Raw genomic sequence first — 24,358 nt, 5'->3', positions numbered from 1 at the left:
GCCGAAACTAAGTGCTCAATATTTGTTGTTGAGAACTGCAATGGCAATCGAGCAAGCACTGAAGATTCAAATCATTTGCAAAGCATTATTGAAACAATTCAGAAATATTTTGGCCTGACTTGGTAAAATTTCAATTGCATTTCCCAACTATATTTTTAAAAGAATAATTAAATGATATTAATTGAATGCTAATACTAATCTTATAGAAAAAAGTCTTGTACTGAAGTGAAATATAAAATATTGAATTTAATTTATTAGATGAAAGAATTTCACTTAATGGTAACTATATATATATAATTATATGCTGAAAATTTACCTTCAGCACATATTTACCCAAATATGATTTAAAGCTTACTCTCATTCATTTAAGTCTAATAGAATAATCTGCAACAGCAAGACAAATTTTAGGATCAACCAAATTAATGTAACTAACTTCTTCTATAAAAGGTATTGATTTGTTATGAATTCATCCTTTCTTACAAGCTAGCTCCTATACAAATACAAATTATGACTCAGTGGTCAGGAAAGAAGGTCAAAACTGAATTCACCATGTCTACTCCAGGAAAGAAAGAGTCGAAATGAGAGCACACTTCTAGATTAGACGCAGGTGAATTCTGCTTAGGCAGGGCCTTTCCAACAATCTGAAAGTTATAGAAGCTGAAGGAAGTACTGGCAGTTGAGAAAGGCTTCTAGAATGAGAGACTAAAATCTTTCTATAAATTGCATCATTATGTACTGATTTCCCTATTTGTTTTTCATGTACTACCTGAACCTGACATAGTTTCATGTTCACATGTAAGCATAGAAAAATCTTTCAAAGCCCACCTAGAAGAATTGTCTAGTATTTTGGGTTTTTGTTCCAATGATTAATTCCATTAATGGGAATATTTTGGAAAATAATTTATTTTCTCTGTTTGGTACGTGTGGGACATAGAAATCTTAAAATTTGAGGATTTTGACTTCCATGAAATTGTCAAGTAGACAAAATTTGCAAATTGACACTTTAGAACTTTAACATCTTTCCAAAGTACGTATTAAAAGATACACATATCTATATTACCTTTTGTTTTATGTGTTAACAAAATATCCTCAATAAGTATAGCAGGTTTGGGATACAATAGAGCCAAGGTTAATGCCCCCTCCATAGGACCTTGGACAAGATACTTATTCTCCTCATATTCCAGTTTCTTCATATACAAATTAGGGATAATAAAGGCTACTTTGCATTACTCTCAAGAAGATTATGGAAGACAGTACTTCAAAGGAAGATGACAGGCACATAGAATATGTTCAGTAAATGACAGCTATGGTTCTTTTTCTTATTATGATCATTGGCTTTAAAACCCTTTACAGCCAAGCCTTACAACAGTTCCCTGTTTGTTGATTAGTTTAGCTCGTTAATTAAAAGCTATTGTGAATCCTGAAGATTTTAATTGTTCATGTTTCAGTGTCTATTGTACTTCCTGATTATCTTTGATACTAAGTAATAATTAGGCACTGCAAATATTTTCTTAAATTTTATGTAAATCAGTTTTAAATAAAAGAGCTATTAAAATTAATCAACTTAAATTAAGAATACCACTTCCCTGTAGATTTCTTGATTACTAAGTAATAATTAGGCACTGCAAATATTTTCTTAAATTTTATGTAAATCAGTTTTAAATGAAAGAGCTATTAAAATTAATCAACTTAAATTAAGAATACCACTTCCCTGTAGATTTCTTGATAGCAATTTTACTTTTAGTGAAATGTGAATGGCTGATACTGCACTAATTGCTTTAAGACGTTATTAAATAACAATCAACTTTGAACCATTGGACTAGCAGCAGCATCTCCCCTATTGCTCAAATCCAAAACCTAAGCTCCATCCCTATTTCTTTATTCTATTCACCTACCACTTCCTCTTTTCCTGCAAGAACTCTTGTCTAGGCATTTCTAATTCTACTGCTATCACCCAAGTCTGAGCCTCCATCTTCTCTCAAGGGGTCTATTGTGATAGTCTACTAATTGGCTTATTTTCTTCCACTCTTTTTCTCTCCAATTCATTCTCTGAGGACTTCCAGAGTCACTTTCCTAAATACAGATGATGCCACTCTCCTTGTTGAAACACAGTAACATTGTCCCAGTGTCTTAGAATCAAACTCAAATTTTGTGTCACGTCTTCTTCAACCTCTGTCTGCTTCCCTGATTTCATCTTTAATCACTCTCTCTTATTCTCTAAGCTATAGCCTTGTAAATCTTTGTTTCTTCTGAAATCTTCTTAGCCCCACTCTTTAAATGACTTCATCGCATCTCAGGTCGAATGTCACTTCCTAAAAGAAGTCTTCCTGAGCTACTCTGAGTATTGCTTAAACCAATTTGATCATTTACAATCATGAAGACTTTTTGGGGGGATATTTAGAGGAAGACAAGGACCAAAGTTACTCTCTCCCACAAACTTGCCACCAGAAATCCAAAAAGTCTCAGTATAAACTCTGCCTCACATATTCCAATATGTATTAGCAAATAGCATAAAACCAGTTACAAAATCCATTCTGTAAGCTTGATGAAGTCCCAGCTCTTTGTCCTTCTAGGCAATCTGAAATGCTGCTTCTGCCAGTATTCTAGCGGCAACATGCAGCCACACTCTGAACTGGAGTCAAACAACAAAATTCTCAAGTATCTGAACAAGGGGGGCTGGTCAGGACCTAAACCCTGGAGCCCATTACAGAGCACGTAGGGCCAGGAGCTCACTAGATTCCAGTGCTCTGTGCATACAAACCAGCCAGGAGTGCCTGAGGACTATTTCTAGCCAATTCACATAACTCAAGAACTATTCATTTCTCCAGGATTACACCATTTCTAATATCTAGTACGCCAAGTAAACACTTTCTGGTGCTGATCAGAGAAAAGATACCAGAGGCTTTCAGAAGTTGCCTCTGAGATTACACCATTTCTAATATCTAGTAAACACTTTCTGGTGCTGATCAGAGAAAAGATACCAGAGGCTTTCAGAAGTTGCCTCTGACACATGGCTTTTGTTCAGTCTCTCAACTGGGAAACTACCTTTTGATTTGGGTACTGTAAGTGTGAACCACCCCCCACTACAGACTGGCTAGGATAAATAGGAAAAATAAGTACAGAGTAAGCAACAGTAGAAACCAGTAGATATAAAGTTCTAAGCAGTATCTGACACTGCCCATTCAGAGGTGACCATCCCTCCTGCCTTGTTGCCAGCTGCAGAGGCCTTACGCTGCCCAGCGTTAGCTGAGTGCCCTGACTGCAGGAACCACTTTTTTACTTTCCTCTTCAAATTAATATTAAACTCTTTTATTATTCTTTATTATGTGACAGATTGAATGAAATGACTTAAGTCTACCTCCTGGTGACCCTCTATTCATTATTCTTCTCGTTCTGGAATGTTACTGCAACTTTATTTAGCCCCAGTCTCAAAATCTGAGTGATATCTTTAGGATTTTCCTTACTGTTGTCTCTTGTCTGATGAGTGCACGCCAAGTCCTCCTGATTCGAACTCAGTTACGTATGTCTCTTCAGTTCCATATCCCTCACATTATTCTAGCTCAGGTCTTCATAACCTCTCACCTGCCTGCACCTGTCCTCCTACTCTAAGTCTTCTCCTGAACTCAAGTCTCCAACTTCCATGGGAGCATTTCTGATTATATTACTCCTCTAAAGAAGAGCATTCAGTTGGTGTCTACCTTTACTAAATTAAACATTATTAAAATTTAGAAAGTTTCAACACTTAAGACTAACCCTCTACATTGAGATTTTCAGAAGAACCCAATCTGAACATTTTCTATAATTAAATTAGTAAGGTATTATATTGAATAGTTTTCACAACAATAAACATCTATATTAAAACTAAACATTCAGTCAGTAATCTTGGTGCTTTAGCCATAAGCTCATTATTTTCACTTTTCATCTGACATTTGGCCTGGGAATGTGTCTGACTACTTGGTAAGGAGAATACAATTTTTAAAAAAAATCACTTTGTGTTATCATTGTTTTATAGGTTATGGAAAAATAAATGTGAGTAACCATGTCTTTACTGATGATATGTGAGTGCCAGAATTTGAGGAACCATTTGAGAATCTCCAGGAATCATATTTTAAGTAGGGAATTCCAACTTTATTATTTAGTTCTGAATGATATGGAGATATGAAATAAATTCATGCTCCCAAAAAGTTTATATTGGGGTTCTTGTTATTTCTTTTGGATAATTTTGTCTCTAATTTATTTTCCCAAGTCATCCTCTGTAATGGGGAAGTTATTTTGATCAAAAGAGCAGGAGAGGGTAGTTCTTCATTGTGAACAGATAGTTAAGTTTTAAAAATATGTACTCGTCTGTACCTGAGAAATTTTAAGTGTGAGAACGGAGTTAAGACTCATTATGTGCCCAAATCTAAACTCATTTATTCTCTCTGTCAACCCAGCTGTTTCTCCTAACTGCTCTGTGGAGCTGAAGATCCCCCTGCCCATTTCAAGCATGCAGGCTGAACGTTTTTGTTCTTATCAAGTTGCCAACTCTCACTAATGTTTTGGGGGCTATTCTTTGATTTCCATTCCCACTGATACTTTTATAACCTTCATAACTTTTCCTTAAACTTTTACAGTATTTCCCAAAGTGTTTTCTCTAGAAAATTGTTTGGGAATGATTTTTTACTGAAAAAAAATAATAAAAATAACAAAAAGCCCCTTAAAATTTCATTTTGAAATAATGTAAGACTTACAGAAAATTTTTTTTAAAAAGTACAAACAGTACCTGTATATCCTTCACCCAGATTCCTCAATCATTAGCATCTTACACAGCCACAGTACAATTATAAAAATCAGAAAATTATACTGTTATCTAATTCACAGACCTTATACCAATCTCAACATTGTCTCACTAATGTCTGTTTTTAATCATGGATCATACTTTTCATTCAGTTGTCACATGTCTTCAGTTTCCTTTAATCTGGAAGAGTCCCTCAGTATTTCATTATTTTCCATGAGGTTTGTTTGTTTGTTTAATAGCAGGATTTCTCAGAAACTTTAATATGCTAATTTACATAGTATTATCTCAAAGTAGCTGACATACCTTAACATTAGTCAAATTTAATGTCACCATGGAGTCCTTCTTGAGGTTCAATTTGTAGGACAGGTATTCCAAGGACACTCTGGAGAGTGTGGACCCAGACTACTGCAAGAATATCCTAATACCTGTCTCTGCTTGTCTGATCCATGCTGCACATGCCTACCAGAATAGCCACCGGAATTCAAAGTTCTCTACATGCCACTTACCTGTTTACAAACCAAAAATAGCTTTTACTTCACTCACTGTAGAGGCCCAAAACTTGAACTTGACATTCCAGTTTTAAGCCTCCACTTTGGTGCATATGCCCTTCGCTGAAGCCAAAGTGAACTGTTCACTCGTCCCCATGCCTTATTTATTTTTTTATTTTTTATTTTTTTTGCTAACGCTGTTCCTCCTGTATAGAATTTTTCCTCTCTTCTCATCCCAGAGTGAACTCTTTAGACAAAAGTTAAATATCACAACTTCCCTACACACTACTTCCTCCTGTGAGCCCTGACGACACTTAGAAACTAATTTCAGAACTTTCATTTTCCTGTCCTAATTTAGTGCCTAAAATAATGGCACTTTGCTCACCTGATCTTCCCTTTTAGACTGGGAGATGCCATGTGCAGCACCACAACAGATCCAATTATGTGATTTCCATCTTCTCAAAGCATAGTGCTTTGTATAGAGTAGGGGGCTTGCTGAGTCTTTTTTTCTGAATGAATGAAACTGCCTGTTCTCATTTAGGAAGGTTACTAAAAGTGATATGACAAGATTTTCTTGGAATTTATACAAAATTTGGTCTTTTCAAGAGAAAGGGTAATGTTTTTAAATTAATTCTTGTTATGAAAAGCTGCTTTTCTCAACCCAATTATTCTAACCCGAGCTAAAGATGAAAACATCTGTAATATCTGAATGACATTAAATTACCCTAAGTATCAATAAAATCAATTTTCTTGCTTCTGATATCTCTTAATCCTACAATTGCAATGTTTATACTGATTAATTATTAAACAGATCTCAGATTTTCTATATTAATGGATTTGCACTAGATATGATTTTGAATTAAGCTTTGCATTTCTCTGATAAAACCGGTATACCAAACTGACATTTGGTATTTCAGTCTACCAAATGTCATAACTTACTTTTACATTTAATAATCAATGTTTAGGAGATCATTTGAAGCTAATAGGGGACTAATAATTTATGAAGACATGCAATCATGTCTAGAGTAATCATGAGCATTGGGGTTTGGGGAACTGAATTCATCTGGAAATGATATGGAATTTGTTGCTGCAGACAAAAAATTTCTGTGATAACTGGTGAACATAATAATAAAATCCAATCATATACATACCATTCTGAAGAATGTTATGGTATAAGAGGAATAGAAACTTTAAATGTTCACATGCTTTAAGTTGTTAAAACTCATGCATGCTATGTACAAGTGACAGACAACACTGTTATTAGATTTATGTAAGTCCAAACATCTACATAAGAGCTGAGAATTGCTATCTGTAACCCAGATGTTTCCAAAAGATGTATATATGATGTAGTATAGACAAAATATATGGTGAATTGCCTGAATTCCTCTAGGGCTTTATCAGTGGAGAAGTGAGGTCTGTGTACATTTTAATTGTAGCTCTGAAAGTTTTGCTTAATATTATACATGTGTCTATAACAGGTGCAAGTATTACAAGTACATTACAAGTATGACAGGATGTTATTTGACCATAAAAAGGAATGAAGTTCTTATACACATGTATGGGTGAACATTGAAAACATTATGCTAAGTGAAAGAAGCCAGACACAAAAGACCACCATGTGATTTCATTTATGGGAAATGCCCAGTGTAAGCAAATCTATAGAGACAGATTGGTAGTTGCTTAGGTTTGAGGAGGAAGGGGCATAGGCCATGACAGCTAAAGGGTGGGGGTTTCTTTGTGAGGTGATGAATGTGTTCCAAAAGTGACTGTGGTGATGGTTGCACATACCTGTGAATATACTAAAAACTACTGAATTATACATTTTAAAATGGCGAATTGTATACTATGTGGATTATATTTAAATAAAGCGATTAAAAATGTACACACATTTCACAGACAGAGTGCATTGCATAGACATGAATACTGAGAAACAAATGACTTAAAATCATAGTTTATCAAACAGACACTGTCAAGCCCAAACAATTTTATTGATCAGGCATACTCTGGCTCATGAACACAAATGTCTGTGCCAAAGCCTTTTGAATATTGTTGGCATGGAAACTCTTCTCCCACAACCACAAACCCCATTCAAGATATCGATGATCTAATAAATGATTCCTTGAGTGAGTGGAACTTTAGATAAACTGTTGCTTCAGTTTTCAGAAGATGGAACTGAATACAGAGACCAGAGATATGTATAGGGAGTAACTGATCTAAACCCTTAATACTCCTATGCAGCACATAGAAGTTGTCCCAAATTTGGCATGGGCAGTAGTAATCTATTTCATATAAAAATGGATTCTCTGGGAAAATGGTAATTCTGGAAAGAATTTGGGGCAGGAATGGTTGAATGATTCCTTCCTTTTACCAGCATCTAGAAAACCCCAGTAAGAAAAAAAAAAAGTTTGATATACTTAGCATTTTGCAAGTGCTGAAATCTTTCATTTTTTTAACAAAAAGGTGGTTGAGAGATGTTTTCAAGGGTGAAGAAACATTTTGAACTATTCACGCTTCAAATCTTGTAATTATCAGACATAATTGTACTCTTACTGTTACTTTCAAATACTAAAGCTGCCACATAAAGCTGATCAACCCAACGGGAGATTCATAGCCTTTCTGCTCTGAGAGGGTTTGCCACTGAACTCAGCACTCAGCAAAGGGCTGCAAGGAAATTGGAGGTTCTCTTTTCTCATGTCATGAGAAAGCTCAGCAAAGTGGTGAAGAACATGGAACATGGACTCTGGAGTTCATCTGCCTGGGTCTGAGGTCCATCTTCACTTATTCATAGCTATGTGACTGGGCAAATTACTTCTCTGTGTGTCTCAGTTTTTACATCTGTAAAATTACTATAATAATACTTACCTTTTGGGTCATTTTGAGAATTAAATGAGTTCATATTTGCAAAGCACTTAGAGTAGCTCTAAGCACATACTAAGTAAGAGTTTGTCATTTAAATGTAAATGTCAACACAAAAATTAATATACAAACTTTTAACTGTATTTACATTTTTGGAGAGGTACAAGTGACAGAAACTGGAACTTATTTCAAAAGCTTAAATTTCACTTATCTTTTGACTTGCATTCATATACTCTGTGAGCATATGTTCCTGAGTTAGAAATAGTATTATCTGCTCCTGTAATTGTGCACTTAAATACTCTAAAAGCAGACAGAACAGATATCCATACAGCCTATTGAGGATAAAGATTCCACAGGATACTTTGAAGTCTAATGTTATCTTTCATCCTTCTCTACTTCAATATTTCATCCTTATCTTTAAGCTGAATGTGTCTGATACGTGGGGCAGAGCACAGTGATGAATGCTGATGTAAGGAGAGAGACACAGTGCAAAGGACTTGAGAGGATGATGGAAAACCACTTCTCAGGGTTCTACAACTCCAGCTCTGACCATGGTGACAACCTCCAAAGATGTTAAAGAATGAGACTTGTCACTTATCAGATATGAGGGAGAATATCCTGACAGTGAGGATTCAAGACAACATATGTGTAAAGTTAGCTCCAAAGAGAGATAAATAAAGTACGTTTTAAAGATCTCTTCCAGGTTTAGAGATTAGGATTTTTCTATTAATTATAAAAATGAGCTCCATTAAATATATATACACACACACACACACGTATATTTTAATAATTAACATGAGTATATGAATTCATGTTTACCAGCAAATAATTAACACTGAAAATTTAAAAGGACCTTAAATAGCATATTCATTATTACTGATCTATTGACCCCAGAACTGAGCAGTCCACTAAAATGGAATATCTAGTAATAGCTAAGATTTAAGAGTGACTTCAAATAATCAAATAAATATTATGAGATTTAGGATTTTTAATAATATAAGAAAAACAACCATAACACCTTTTCTACTCTTCTATACAAATCATGTGATGATTAAACTGCATTATTTTAAATGTAATACAACATTTAAAAACATTTCTTGGGAAGACATACCCATAAGTCTACATTTCATTTTGCATCTTAAGTTTCTTCTTTTACTACTTATTTAAATCATAAAAACCTTTCCATGTTTTATATATGGTTTTAAAAATTAGCATAGTTATCGCTATCCATCCATTAATGATGTTGATGTACTATAACTTGCTATATCATGTCTTAAATTGTATATGTTTGGACATACCCAGTTTTGCCATTATAAATAACACTGAAAAGAACACCATGCAGGCTGTTTCTGTTGAATCATTTTCTTAGGAGAAATTCCATTGAGTGGGGCTTAAAGTCCCAAAGGTATGGACCTTTTAACGGTCCTTGCAATAATGAATGCCTTAACCAATAAGTGAGTTGCACTTCTATGTTTTATTATTTTTAAAATTTGCTAAATTAGTGAAAATAATTTTTTCAAATTTAATTTATACATTTCTGTTTACTATCAAGGATAATTGTATAAAATATAAATACAAAATATTTCTTTACAATTTGGATATTTTTGCTTCATACAAAGACATTTAATCATATTATTTACTGGTTAAATTATTACATTTTCATGTTTTTAGTATTCATTGAAATGATCTCATTTTGTATTATGGATAATGACCCTTTACTTTTATGTGATGCTAACATTAAAGTTATTTGTTTTAGTTTTGTAAGATTTCATGTTTTAGATGGTTGGGGATTAAATAAGTAACATACAGCACTATCAAATAAGATTAAATGGTAATAGAGATTCTTTCAAGCAGAAATATTTTATCAATATTCTCTAGCAGCAGAAGAAAATGCTATATTTGCGATTGTACTGTTAACTACACACACACACACACACACACACACACACACACACACACACACACACACAGACACACACACATCTTTAAATCTGTGGTATTAAATTCCTGAAGTACAAAGATGATTTGAAAATATGTACAGTATAAGGCTTGGAGGGACTCGTATCACTCCACAGCACAATCCTGGCTACGGTCTTTGATGTCTCACGTCCTAGGTGGATTACACGTTCCTCCTCCCTTCATACTGTCCACAACCTTTCTTTGGGTTTCGCGCTGATCTTCCACGATAGTGACCAGAACCAGCTCTCAGCTTTGCACTGTCCTCTCCCGCTCCGCCTGGGCGCCAAGGAAGGAAGCACACGCTGCTGTGAGGGGGCAGCGAGCCTGGCAGGTGCGCGGGGCTCCTGCGCTGGGGCGTGAGGGCGGGGCGGGATGCGCCCAGAGCCCCGTGACAGTCCCCTAGAAGAACCCCGCCCATCGGCGCCTCTCTGAGTTCTGTTGTTTTCTCCGTTGCCTTCAAGCTTGTGCACAGTTCCTATGGAATGCTTACGACTGGGGTTTCCTTTCCTCCAGTTGCAAGCTCTACTCTCACGCAGGACAATTGTACAGGCAGTGTTCACCAGCACAGTTGTATCCATGGCTAAATCACTCAAATACTTCCCTCTCACTTGGTAGAGAGCTGCTGCCCTGAAATCCCTAGGGACCCCACCTCCACCATCCTGGCTACCTCCTGCAGTCCCTCCCCTAGGTCCTTCTGGACATTTCTATGCCCCCAGTAATTAAAGGGGTAACCGCTGGTGCAGCAAAGCCTCCAGGACCCTGCCCAATCTCAAAGCTCTCCATCTGTTTGCCTGGCTGTTGCCTGTGCCCCTCGGTCTGTTAAATATTGTTTTTCAATAGTAAGGTAGACATCTCAGGACATATTAGACAACAGGAACAGAAATGATCCTCATATCATCAGCTTTTAAAAAATCACATTTCTAATAATAGTAAACATAATCACATGAAATAAGTGGAAAATACAGGAAACCCATATAAAATCAACCATAACAACAATAATATTTAATAGTTGTGAAACAATTTCAGGATATATTTATTTTAATATAAAAAGATAAAATATTAAAAATCATATCTTGCAGGTTTATTACACAAGAAAAGTTAGAGTGCAGCAACTAATCTTTTATTTCCTGAAGGCTGAATAGTATAGTCAGGACTATGCATACTCGTTGACAGCTTTGCATGTTCACTAAAATAATATATCAAGAAATTTATTTATAAGTAATAAGAATTTTTAGGTGTCAGCATATACCGTTTATTTAGATTTCTCTTTAGGTATATTTTTATGTGACAGTCCAGCTCCTTATCAAATAAACACTTTTGCTTTGCTATTCATTTGAATTGGAGTTACTATGGGGAAGTGACTTTTTGATTCTATGGCATTCAGCTGCATTGCAAAGATTTGGACACCATGCCATCAATCCACAAGATGGTTTTAGCAATTTACTATGAATATATATTTTTAAAAGCAGGGTGATCTGTCCATATATGAAAGAAGGTTCCTAGAAAAATGTTTTGAATATTAAAAAAATTAATAAGAATGTTTAGAATCTAGTATATGATAATAGAGTTCTTTTATATCTTAAAACAGACAAAAAATTTTTGAGAAATTTGTCTCCACACTTTGTAAAAACAAACAAAAGGTTTAGACATATATTTTACCAAAGTTTCATATGAAACTGCTAGATTAAAGAAGGATCAGAGAACAGGGAAAAACTAGTAAATATATACTGACAAATAACAATATACTATTCTTATGCTTGTAAATAAGATTATAGAAACCTAGAATGATCAGATTCCCTGTTATATGTCTGAAAGGAGATTCCTTGGCATTGAGGTAAATCTCTTTCTTTGAATTTAGTGTCAAATTTGCCTTTTTTTGAACTAGGACACTAAAAGATGATTGATTTTTTTTCCTTATTCTAATCTTTAGTCTTTCTAGAAAATTGTAATTCAAATGTTTTCTAAAACACCATTTAAAAACTTGAGACAAGAAGGTTAAAGAACAATAATTAATAGATTGAGTGAATGCGGTAAGACTGCTACATTGGTGGCCCTAAATAAGCCATGGCTTCTGGTATTCTCACATTTCTCTAGCTCCTTCCACAAAGACTCTAGGCTTGGTCATGTGACTTGCCGTAGTCAATGGGCGAGTGAATGCGGTAAGACTGCTACATTGGTGGCCCTAAATAAGCCATGGCTTCTGGTATTCTCACGTTTCTCTAGCTCCTTCCACAAAGACTCTAGGCTTGGTCATGTGACTTGCCGTAGTCAATGGGACAATAGCAAGCATTACTCAATAGAGGCTTGATAAATGCTTGCATGTTGGACTTTCTTCTCCTAAAACCCAGCAATTGCTGTCAATTCCACACAACCTCTTTTACAGCTACCTTGTTGTAAGAAAGCCTGTCAAGTTTTCTGCAGAAAGAGAAGCCATGTGGAAGACAATGGGGACCAACAGTCAGCACACACATGTGACTGAGGCCTCCTTGGACTTCCAGTCCCAGCAGAGCTCCCAGATCAAAGGGTCACATAAGTGGCCCTAGTCAATATCATGTGGTGTTCACATGAGTGACACTAGCCAATATCATATGGAGCAGGAGAAATACCCAGCTGAGCCCTCCCCAAATTCCTGACCCACAGAACTCTAAGCAATAAATTGATATTGTTTTAAATAATTACATTTTGGAGTGACTTGTTACATAGAAATAGAAAACAGATACAGTAAGTAATAGCAAGGACTTCTCAAAGTTCTTTCTAGAAATAATTCCAAGGTATATTCATCACTGACAAACCCCCTTATATTTTTATTATTCATTTATGTTTATATATATTTACTTATTACTGAGCCTGTGTCTCTTATATTAACTCTAACCAGTTGGACAGAAGAACTGAGATGGCTGGTTTATGTGAAAATGTGGTTGAGAATAGTTTTATTGTATATTGACTCAAACTAAATGGCAAGTCCTTGCTGGGTTTCAAAGGAACACCACTCTTGATGATATACATCTTAAATTAATTCCACTCTACACTGTGGTGAAACTGTGGGTGAGACGGTCTGGTGGAAGGAAATTACCTTTAAGAAGTCCCTGGCACATAAACCTAAACCTGTGAACAAATTAAGACATTCTCTGTGTAATGTGGAACTATATCCTGACACCAAATTTTAGGCACTAAAATGCTGAGAATCTCTGGAGGTATTTGTTTTTTAAGGAATAGTTATTTGAAATGTGAGGTTACTTAGATTGAGCAAGCCATTGGGTGTGTGGGTTTCTATCCTCCTTCCTCTGGAACTAATGTACATTAGTGGAAGAGCCTGAGGTAGCTAATGGGCAATGTACCACTTTTGGGGTGCAGTGATACTATTTCATTGAATGGTGTGGATTGTATCTGAAGTTGGAAACTATAGCAAGTAACTGGTTCTAAAAATAAAACATCTTGATACCAAGAGGGGAAAGATGTAGCCTGCCATTAAGTATAACTAGTGATACCATAATTGCTGCTATTTCCATTGTCTGAAGGATGTTCTCTGTGTACTTATCTGTGGCACTATCTACCAGGTAGACATGGAGAGAAGGTTGAAATATAAAATGCCAATAAAGAAGAGTCCTGATCAGATAATGACACAAAAGTGACACTTACGGAGAGTAGTATTTGGATGGCGCTGTGGATGACCTCCAGGTACTGGAAGTCCACGATGCAGCCTGTGACAGAGACATAAGTGTAATCGTTCATCATGCCGTGGGCTGACGGAGGCAGCACTCTCCGGACACACCCCGGCCCATGTTCCCTCCACCATGACCGATGTACAGAGATGTTGAATGTCATTAGATCTGTGTCCTAGGTGGGCAGGAAACAAGAGAGCAAAAGGAGATGATCGTCATATTATTTCTTTGATTTTGACCTTAGGAAGAATTCAGGATGGATGAAATTGCTGAAATTATTTCAATTTCAAATGAAAAGTAACAAAAGACAAAGCCAAAAATGACTCATATATCATACACCTAAACAATTGGGTTACAATCATTCAATGTGGAGATTCATCCTTCAACTAATATTAAAATTTTAAGGTTAGCACACACCTAAAATCCAGAGACAAGACCCTCCATAGATGTTTACATAAAATATTTTGTTTATTTTGAAACTTTTTTGCTGCATATTCATTAAAATTTTTTTTTAAATTAACACAAAATAATTGTACATTTTTATGGGGTACAGAATGATGTTTCAATACATGTATACAATGTGTAATGATCAAATCAGGATAGTTAGTATAGCTATCATCTCAAATCTTTATCATTTCTTTTTGTTGGTAACATTCAAAATCCTCTCTTCTAGCTATTTGAAAAACTACAATGACTTATTGTTTACTTTAGTGACCCTACAGTGCTATGCAACACTAGAAGTTATTCCTCCTAGCTAGCTATAAATTTGTGTCCCTTAACCAATCTCTCCCTCCCTCCTTTCCTCTGCCCTTCCCAGCCTCTAGTAATAACTATTCTACTCTCTGCTTCTATGAGATCAAACTTTTAGCTTCCACATGTGAGTGAGAACATGTGGTATTTATGTTTCTATGCCTGACTTATTTCACTTAGCATAATGTCCTCCAGGCTTATCCCTGTTGCCTCAAATGACAGGATTTTATTATTTTTTAATGGCTGAATAGTATACCAGTGTATATTTACTACATTTCCTTTACCTCTTCATCTGTTGATGGACACTTAGGTTGATTCCATATCTTCACTATTGTGAATAATGCTGAAATAAACATGGGGGTGCAGATATCTCTCTGACATACTGATTTCCTTTCTTTTAGGTATATACCCAGTAGCAGATTGCTGGATTATATAGTAGTTCTATTTTTGCTTTTTGAGGAACCTCTATACTGTTTTCTATAATGGCTGTACTAATTTACACTCTATCAACAGTGTATATGAGTTTCTCTCTGCATCCTCACCAGCATTTGTTATTTTCAGTTTTTGGTAATAGCCATTCTAACTGGGACGAGATGATGTCTCAGTGTGGTTTTGATATGCATTTTCCTAATTATTAATTATACTGAATATTTTTTCATATACGTGTTGACCATTTGTATGTTTTCTTTTGAGAAATGCCTATTCAGATCCTTTGCCCATTATAAAATCTAATTTTTTTTATTGAGTTGTTTAGGTTCCTCTATAATTTGATATTAATCTTTTATTAGATGAATAGTTTGCAATTTTTTTTTCCCATTTTCAGGTTGCCTCTCCATTCTGTTGATTATTTCCTGTGCTGTACAGAGCTGTTTAGTTTGATATAGTTCCATTTGTCTATTTTTACTTTTGTCACCTGTGCTTTTGAGGTCTTTGCTGTAAAATCTCTGCCCAGACCAATGTCCTGAAGCACTTCCCCTATTTTCTTCTAGTAGTTTTATAGTTTCAGGTCTTATATTTGTATTTAATCCGTTTTGAGTTGATCTTTGTATACGGTCAGAGATATGGGTCTAGATTCATTCTTCTACATGTGGATCTCCACTTTTCCCAGCACCATGTATTGAAGAGACTGTCCTTTCCCAAATCTATGTTCTTAGAGCACTTGTCAAAAATCAGCTGGCTATGTATATCTGGGTTTATTTCTGGGTTCTCTGTTCTGCTCCATTGGTCTGTGTGCCTGTTTTTATGTCAGTATTTTGAGTTGATCTTTGTATACGGTCAGAGATATGGGTCTAGATTCATTCTTCTACATGTGGATCTCCACTTTTCCCAGCACCATGTATTGAAGGGACTGTCCTTTCCCAAATCTATGTTCTTAGAGCACTTGTCAAAAATCAGCTGGCTGTGTATATGTGGGTTTATTTCTGGGTTCTCTGTTCTGCTCCATTGGTCTGTGTGCCTGTTTTTATGTCAGTACCATGCTGCTTTGGTTACTATATTTGATGCATTTTCTTGTTGCTGCATCATCATTGCCATCGCCATCATAGGCTAACTTTTGCTGAGTGTTTTATTGCATACTAGACATAGTTCTAAGTAAATTTTATACATTTTTCCTTTTAATGTTCATGTAGGTGCTATTATCAACCTAATCAATAGTAGGCTGACTAATTATCCCCCGCTCCCAAATACATATGTTCTTAATCCTTGGAATCTGTGAATTTTACCTTATGTGACAATAATCAACTTTGCAGATGTGATTAAATTAAGAATCACGAGATGGAGAGATTATCCTGGATTATCTGGGAGGGCCCTAAATGCAATTACATATGTTCTTATAAGAAGGAGGCAGAGGAAGGTTAGACCCAGTGAAGAAGAGGAGAAGGCAATGTGATCATAGAGGCAGAGATTGGGGTGATGTGAACATAAGCCAAAGTATGCCAGTAGCCCCCAGAAGTGGAGAGAGACAGGGAGTCTCCCCTAAAGCTCCAGAGGGAGCATGGCCCTGTCAACACCTTGATTTCAGCTCAATGAAACCAGTTTCAGACTTCCAGCCTCCAGAACTGAGAGAGTAAATTGTTGTTGTTTAAGCCATCATTTGTGGTAATTAATTACAGCAGCCATAAAAAACTAATACAAGTGAGGAAAGTGAGAGGTAATTTGCCCAAGGTAGCACAGCTAGTTAGTGGTAGAGCTAGGACTTGATCCTACACAGTCTGTGCTTTTGGCTATGATGTGGTGCTCTCTCACACTACCTGATGTCTTCTACCTCCTGACCTCTGACCATTCTCATACCCTGGATGGAACTAGGTCCTTTCTCCTCACTTGTTTCCAGAAAAGAGCACCACTGCCAATCAAAAGAACAAAGAAGGCAATCCTTGACTTTTACATATCAAAACACACATTCAGAGCTCTTAGTGGAACAGGTGTCAGATCCTCAAGAGATGCCCTTCAGTATTTTCAGAGTGTCAGCTTTGAAAGACTAAGATCATAATGTTTCTGTCAAAAACAATAGATTGAAAAGAATAGATAAGGAGCCAGGCTCTTGACTTCTAAATAACTACAACTGCCCCTATTGAGCAGGAAAGAGGAGGAAGATGCTGGAGAGAGAGCAAGGTGGTCCCTGGACCAGAGCACTGTGCTGCAGGAGCAGAGACAGCTTTTGTTGATTTCCCAGCCTCCACTCACTCTGAGCAAGTGCAGTAGTCATCGGTGCCAGGAGGCCTTCTTGGAGTGAGCACTCAGGGCCTTTGCTGAGAGGCCACAGGCTGCCTGCTGACCGTACAGCACAAATGATGCAAGTCTGAGCATGTCTGTGCATCCCAAGGTCCCTTTGAGGACAGTCTCCACCTCAGTGGCCTGGGACACTCCTAAGTGCGTGAAATTGAGACTGGAACTCTTAAAACTTAGTGGAAGTTAGCAGGAAATAGGAAGCCCTTGAGCTTATACATGGCTGGCACTTAAAGTAACCAGTGTAGCACTCTCTGAGTAAGGACGGTGGGGAAACCCTCCCCTTATAGTCTGCTGTATGTGGTAAGTAAATCAGGAGCTTAGAAACATTCTCAATGCATGTTAGTAGGCTCAGTTACTCACATTTTTAGATTTTCCTCAGCTCAAGGAATTCAAAATGCCATTGTAAGTATGCCTCAAATTATATCAATAATACAACATCTTACATTTTTCTTTGGTTGTTGGTTTGTTATTCAGTTACCTTCACAGTTCCAGCACCTTATTGATAATAAAACATTTTACATCACTTTTTGGTTGTTGGTTTGCTACGTGTATCATTTGCAGTTACCCTCTGAAGGGAAAATATTACGTAAAAATAACTGCTTTAGCTAGAGAATTCAGTTTAACAGAAGGCAATTTACCTGCAGTCGAATTTCAGAGATGTGCACTGACTGCTCTCTTTCCTGGTCACCAGATTTAATCTTTTACACTTAGTCCTGATCACTACAGAAGAACTACATATTATATCCCATCTAAATAGAATTCATGAGGTTCAGGATGACCTAGCATGATTTCAAAATTCACAGCAATTTCTATTCTTTAAGCGTTCTTATCCAATGACCTTTTCTATTGCAGATTTTCATTTTCAGTATGAATTCCTTTCAATATATTGTACAAATAAAACAAGAGTCAATTTATGAACTAATCATACAAATTTGTTGCATTCATAAAATCTCTCAGTGTAGTTCTCACTTAACTTGTTGGAACTATAATATATTTATAAACTGTAGTATTCTTTGCAACGACAGTATTAAAATTTGAATGAGAACATCTATACTACCAAATTATACCTAATTTCACACTCCTTTAATTCATTGTTCTTAGGGCTCAGACAACAACACACTAAAGAATGGCACTTAGGTGTGATGAGTACTGAGAACTGAAGGACAACGGAAGGGCCCCAGAAGCATTGTCACTTTCTGACTTTCTCTAGTTCTTTTTTCTCCTGGTCCCCTTTCCCCCTAAAGCAGGCCATAGAAACTAGAATTCCTATTCCCCCAAATAGGTCATAGAAACCAACCAGAATTCCTCTCTCCCACAGCCATCCATAAAACCTAAAAATATTACTCTAATCACCTGGCTTTCTGTGTAAGAATTGGCCATAAAGAAATTCTCTGACCTTCTTGTCTGAAAGATCATAGGACCCTCATTCCAAACCACACAGAGAGGCCAAGATGAATCTAAACACACAGGCCTTGCTGAGTTCCCCACTCTGTCTATTACATTTCTACATGGCTGTCTATTCTACATAAAACCTAAACATAAAAATAGACAGTTTAACTTAAATATTTGGGTCTTCATTTCTGAAGGCTCACGTGTCATGTAAAACTTTCAGTAAATAAATCTGTTATACTTTTCTGTTGTTAATGTATCTTTTGTAATGGGAGTGTCAGCTGTGGCCTTGATGATGGGGAGGAAAAATATCACACCACTTTCATCCCTACATTATAAGTTTTTATCTTAAGTTTATGTTTGATTTCTATCCTTTCGGTGCTTGATTTCAAACATTTTAAAAAAAAGAAAGAAACTTAACACATGACAACTATATTTCCTATACAAGGCATGTAAGAGTAAATGCAACTCAGAAAAGTACAATAATGTTTTCGTTAAAAAAATACAGAAGATCAGTTATTTTGTTGAAGATTTTAGTTACCACATAAAAATCTGTAGTTTTGGTATACATAGGTTAATGCTAAACCATAGATCAACAAAGTAATCTTAAAAATAATTTTGAGTAGCTCAAATGTCATTTCTCTTTCACTTCTTAGAATATTATGTGATGATCTAAGTATATCACAGTTGAGAATGTTGACATCTGATGCAAGTGACATTTTGTTATTGTCTTTAGAATTAAAAAGATATAAACAATGATATTTATATTTATGCAAGTGTAGGTGAAGGGTAGCAGGATATGCCGCCCCAAAATACGCTGCTTTGACCCCCAAATACGCTGCTTTGGCATTAGAATTATTCTGGACTGAGGCAGTTGAGAAAAAGCAGATACAAGAAAATCTCTCTGCTCTCCGTCCATTTGCCTAAAAGCAGGACATAAATTTACAAAGATGTCTCTTCCCTGCCCCAAAATACGCTGCTTTGGCATTAGAATTATTCTGGACTGAGGCAGTTGAGAAAAAGCAGATACAAGAAAATGTCTCTGCTCTCCGTCCATTTGCCTAAAAGCAGGACATAAATTTACAAAGATGTCTCTTCCCTCCTCTCTACCAGGAAGGACAAAATTTGATTACCTGAAATGACTTTAGACCCTAGTCAGCTTCAGATGGTACCAGAGGAATCCACATAACTATCTTTCCTAACTAGCCTTTATCTACCAATAGTTTTCTGTAACTGGCCTCCCCCACACCCTATTTGTTTGTTTGTTTTTGTTTTTAGCTTTGAGGACAACTCATTTCTGAGGTGTCTCCCATGTACATATGAGATATACATGTTACTGAACTTGTTTGTTTTTCTCCTGTTAATCTGTCCTTTGTTGTGGAGAGGGGTGCAAGCTAAGAGCTCAGGTGGGTAAAGAGAAAATTATTTGTCTTACATATGTGATTACCAAGGGACAGGTTTTTGAGGAAGAAAGAAGAAAACCACCAATGCCAAAGGTTCTGATCCCCTTATAGGCCAGCTGCAAAAACAACAACAACAAAACTAAACTAAAGTAAACTAAGAAAAGAAAAAAAGAAGAAAGTGGAGAGAGAAGAAAAAAACCCCATAAATTAGATGAAGTAGTAGGGCTTGGAAGGTGTGAGGTCAGCCTGGAGAGAGAGAGTGTGTCAGTGCTGTAGGGGAGGAACAATTTTACCTCTGTCCTTTTAGGGTTTTCAGCTAGGCCTGAGAATTAAATTGATGTTAGACACATTAACAGGAAATAAAAGCACAAAAATTTATTTAATATCTGTTTTACATGACATGGAGCCCTCAAAGGAAATGAAGACCCAAAGAAGAAATTAGAGTTGATGGCTTATTTACTGATTTGGACAAAGGGTAGTAAATTGTGAAAATAGGAAAAGGCTTCCTTCCTTTATTTCTTTCTCTCTTTCTCTCTCTCTTTCTTCTCTTTAACTCAAAACAATCAATATTCCAGAGTGGCATATTTATGGGATCCAAACCCTCGGTGGGAGCGCTGCCGCGCTTCCCAAGTGGCGCACTAGCGCAGTGCGCCACTGGGCCAGCCCGGGGAGGAACAATTTTACCTCTGTCCTTTTAGGGTTTTCAGCTAGGCCTGAGAATTAAATTGATGTTAGACACATTAACAGGAAATAAAAGCACAAAAATTTATTTAATATCTGTTTTACATGACATGGAGCCCTCAAAGGAAATGAAGACCCAAAGAAGAAATTAGAGTTGATGGCTTATTTACTGATTTGGACAAAGGGTAGTAAATTGTGAAAATAGGAAAAGGCTTCCTTCCTTTATTTCTTTCTCTCTTTCTCTCTCTCTTTCTTCTCTTTAACTCAAAACAATCAATATTCCAGAGTGGCATATTTTGGAGTGCTATGTTCTGAACTACTTCAAGGCCAGTAGAGAAGAGAATTTCAAGAAATTATTAATATCATAGACTCAAAGCCTCCTAAAAAGTGACTATTAAATTTGCTGATTAGTGGGGAAATGCGGACTTTACAAAATGCAATTCCAAGAGAGTATTGGGAGTAAAATACTGGATTACAAGGAATTGAGGGGACCAAGAGGAGAGAATTTCATGTAGGTTCTTTTTTTTTTTTTTTCTGTGAAGTTTGGGAGTAAAGCTAGTAAGAACGTAGGATGGGGGCTTTAAGGGTGGCCAAGGAGAGTAAGAGTCAATGCGTGTAGAACCAGGTGTGAGATATATCTTCTCACATTCACAAAGTTGGACTTAAAAGACATTTATTCCAGAATATCTGCCTTTTTCCTGGTATCTATTCAGTAAATATTAAATGTTTGAGTTCTTTTATCTCATTAATGTGAATTCCAAACTTCTTCCCATTTTCTTCAAATACTTGAATTAAAAAAAATTTTTTTTCCCACAGTTCTTTGAAATGTTGTGCATTAACTGTGTGAGTGGACATGCCTGGCCCCGTTTCATTCACAGTGAGTATAGCCACAATATTGGAATCAGCTCACTTACTAAAAATGTTTAGTAGTCACTTCTTTATAGTATATACCACTATACAATTTCTCATTAATTGAGGAGCTAGTCTCACTCTTCTTTGTTCTTTTAATTATCTGCTTTTTTGGAATGTGTCTAATTTAACTTTAGCTAATACTTTCTATTACTAGAAATGGACTTCCAACTACTAATAATATTCTGGTTTTCTTTCTTTTTAGTTGCAGCTCAAAGGGTTATTCATTTTTATATAGTTGCCTACTTTCTTTGTCTTTTCACTTTCTTTCTTCATAAGCCAGCCCCTCTGGAAGTAAAAATGTGACCTTGGAGAAAAGTCCATATGTACATAAGAAGCGAGATGTTGTTCGATTTTAGGGCATTAGCTTTGAGCTTATATTTATTTATATAACAGAATTCGTGTCAGTTGAAGCTTTTTTGAAACACTTGTTCATCTCAGAATATGAATTAGAAAAGTTAAAGCAACTGTCTTATATTTTGAATTATTTTCTTTTCACAGAAACACTAAACATTTCAGAGCATTGTGGATCTGTGTAATGAAGGGCAAACACAGTACTTTGGTAGTGAGGTTTAAGTGTTTAGAGCCTGTAATACTAAGTCTTTCTTAGCACAAGTTCAAATATATTAAAAAGTATATGTTATTTTCCTATATTAAAAGTAGCTCTTACAGATAAGCTTCAAAGGTAGTCATGCTTCCATTGGGAAGTATCTGTCAGTTGCTTTTGCTTTCTTAGAGAATTCTTTCTGCAAGCCATCAGCAAGTCATAATCATTCAGGCCTGTGCCTTGGTGTTGAATACAAAGAGCAGTCTGCAAACTGAGGATTGGCCATTGATCATTTTGATCTCCTAATTTTAATCTTTACAACTAGGTATTGCTGGGGCTTTTCAATTCTTTGCCATTGATCACAGGCCAGAGACAGATCTAAAAGTAATCAAGTCTCTTGTCTTCATTCTGAAGTGTAATTCCCTAGACTAGATGACTTCAGGAAGCAACAAAGCCTTATCCATCCATTCAACAGCTACTTATGGAGTTTCTAATATGAGCTACGCATTGGGATTTAAGGGTGAAGATAAGAGTCTTATCCCTGCTCTCATGGAATGTGTTTTCTAGTGAAAAAGATGGGTAATAAAGCAAACAAATAAGTAGGCAAAAATAATTATACATTGTATATTTATATAGTAATATATATATATCACAAAAGTAATATATAGAAAGTAATGTAATGGAGAATGACTGGGGTGAAGAATTGAATTACTGTATATAAAGTGGTCAGGGAAGACTTCTCAGATAGATATTTGAGCTAAGACCTTTTGGACTAGAAGTAACTAAACATGTGAAAATCTGAGGAAAGAATGCTTCAAGCAAACAGAATTTAAAGTGCAAAGACCCTGAGACAGCAAAGGGATTTAAACATTCCAGGAACTGAGAGAAGGCCCATATAGACAGAGGGAAGATGGCATGAGGATGTTTGGCTTAGAAGGAGGTTGAAGAGTTCAGGAGATAAGCTGTATTAGTTCGTTTCTGTTACTTATAATGAAATACCTGGAACTGGGTGATGTGAAAGAAAACAAAATTTATTGCTTACAGTCTTGGAGGCTGGGAAGTCCAAAGTCCAGGGAACACATCCGGTGAGGGTCTTCTTTGGTTGTATTTTGATATCAATGAAGGGGTCTCATGACAGATAATGGCAGAGCAGAAGGAGAGAGAGAGACTCTCACATGCTCTCCTTTTAAAGCACTCAGAGCCATTTCCCTGACCACAGTTATTAATCAATTCACTATGGCATGGTCCTGAAATCTAATCACCTCTTCAAGGCCCCACCTTTCATTTACCATTATAGGACCTCCCACCCTCTCAACACTGTCACAGTGGGGGCCAAGTTTCCAATAATTGGAACTTTTGGGGACACAATTTAAGCTTCAGCGAGTTGGGGGGGGCATTCAATCCACAGCACAATCTATGCTAAAAAATAACAAGTCTGGATTTTATTCAAAGTCCAGTGGGAAGCCAAATACTGATAGCACATGCTTTGCATTTTTTAAAAAAAAAAATCATTCTGAGAATTGTATAAGAATGGATTTATTTGACTGGGGCAAAAGAGGAAGCCAGTTAGGTGGTTATTGTAGTAGTTAAGGTGACTTGGACAGAGGTGGCAGCTGTAGAGAGGGGAAGAATAGAGGTTGAGTTATATTTTAGAAGCAGAATAGCATGTGGTGATGAGAAGAAAAGATAAGTGAAGAATGATGCTTCAGTTTCTGCTTGAGGAACTAGGAGGATAGTGGAGCTATTTTATAAGATGAGGAAGACTAGAGAAGAGATAGTGTTGGGGGTAGGTAAATCTAGAATTAAAGTAGTCTCTTAAGCTTGCAATGTCTCACAGACATTCAGATGAATTATCAAGTTGTATATGAATTTGGAGCTCAAAGGAAAAATACAGTCTTGGGAGTCTTCGGCATATAGTTGGAATTTAAAGCCACGGGAATGGGAAGATCACGTAGGGAGGCAAAGCAGACAGGACAAAGCCTCGAGTAAACCCAGTATTGAAAAGCTGGATAGATGAGGGGAGCAGGCAAAAAAGACTGAGAAGAGGCAGCCAGTGATATAAAAGGGAAACAAAGACAGTGGGAATGAAAGCCAAGAGAAGGGAAATGTCTAGGACTGGTAGAACAGGCTGAAAGCTGATAATATTTTTTATTTGATGAGAGTGATGATACTAAGATGGTTCATATGAAGTATTGCTGTCTGGAGCCCTT

General features: G+C 36.4%; 1 protein-coding gene across 1 annotated transcript in view; it reads right to left on the bottom strand.

Annotated features, from left to right (window-relative positions):
- Positions 1–13,626: 13,626 nt before the first annotated feature.
- LOC103593722 (sodium/potassium-transporting ATPase subunit beta-1-interacting protein 3-like) overlaps positions 13,627–24,358 on the bottom strand; it is a 208,025-nt gene continuing 197,293 nt past the window's right edge. The window contains exon 3 of the mRNA XM_008576768.1: positions 13,627–13,917. Within this exon, the coding sequence (XP_008574990.1) occupies positions 13,627–13,917 (291 nt within the window). The remainder of the gene's footprint in view (positions 13,918–24,358) is intronic.

Source organism: Galeopterus variegatus, unplaced genomic scaffold (assembly GCF_000696425.1).
Source record: "Galeopterus variegatus unplaced genomic scaffold, G_variegatus-3.0.2 Scaffold1398, whole genome shotgun sequence".
Taxonomy (NCBI): domain Eukaryota; kingdom Metazoa; phylum Chordata; class Mammalia; order Dermoptera; family Cynocephalidae; genus Galeopterus; species Galeopterus variegatus.
Note: the sequence above shows the minus strand (reverse complement) of the source record. Positions and strands in the feature narration are given on the sequence as shown.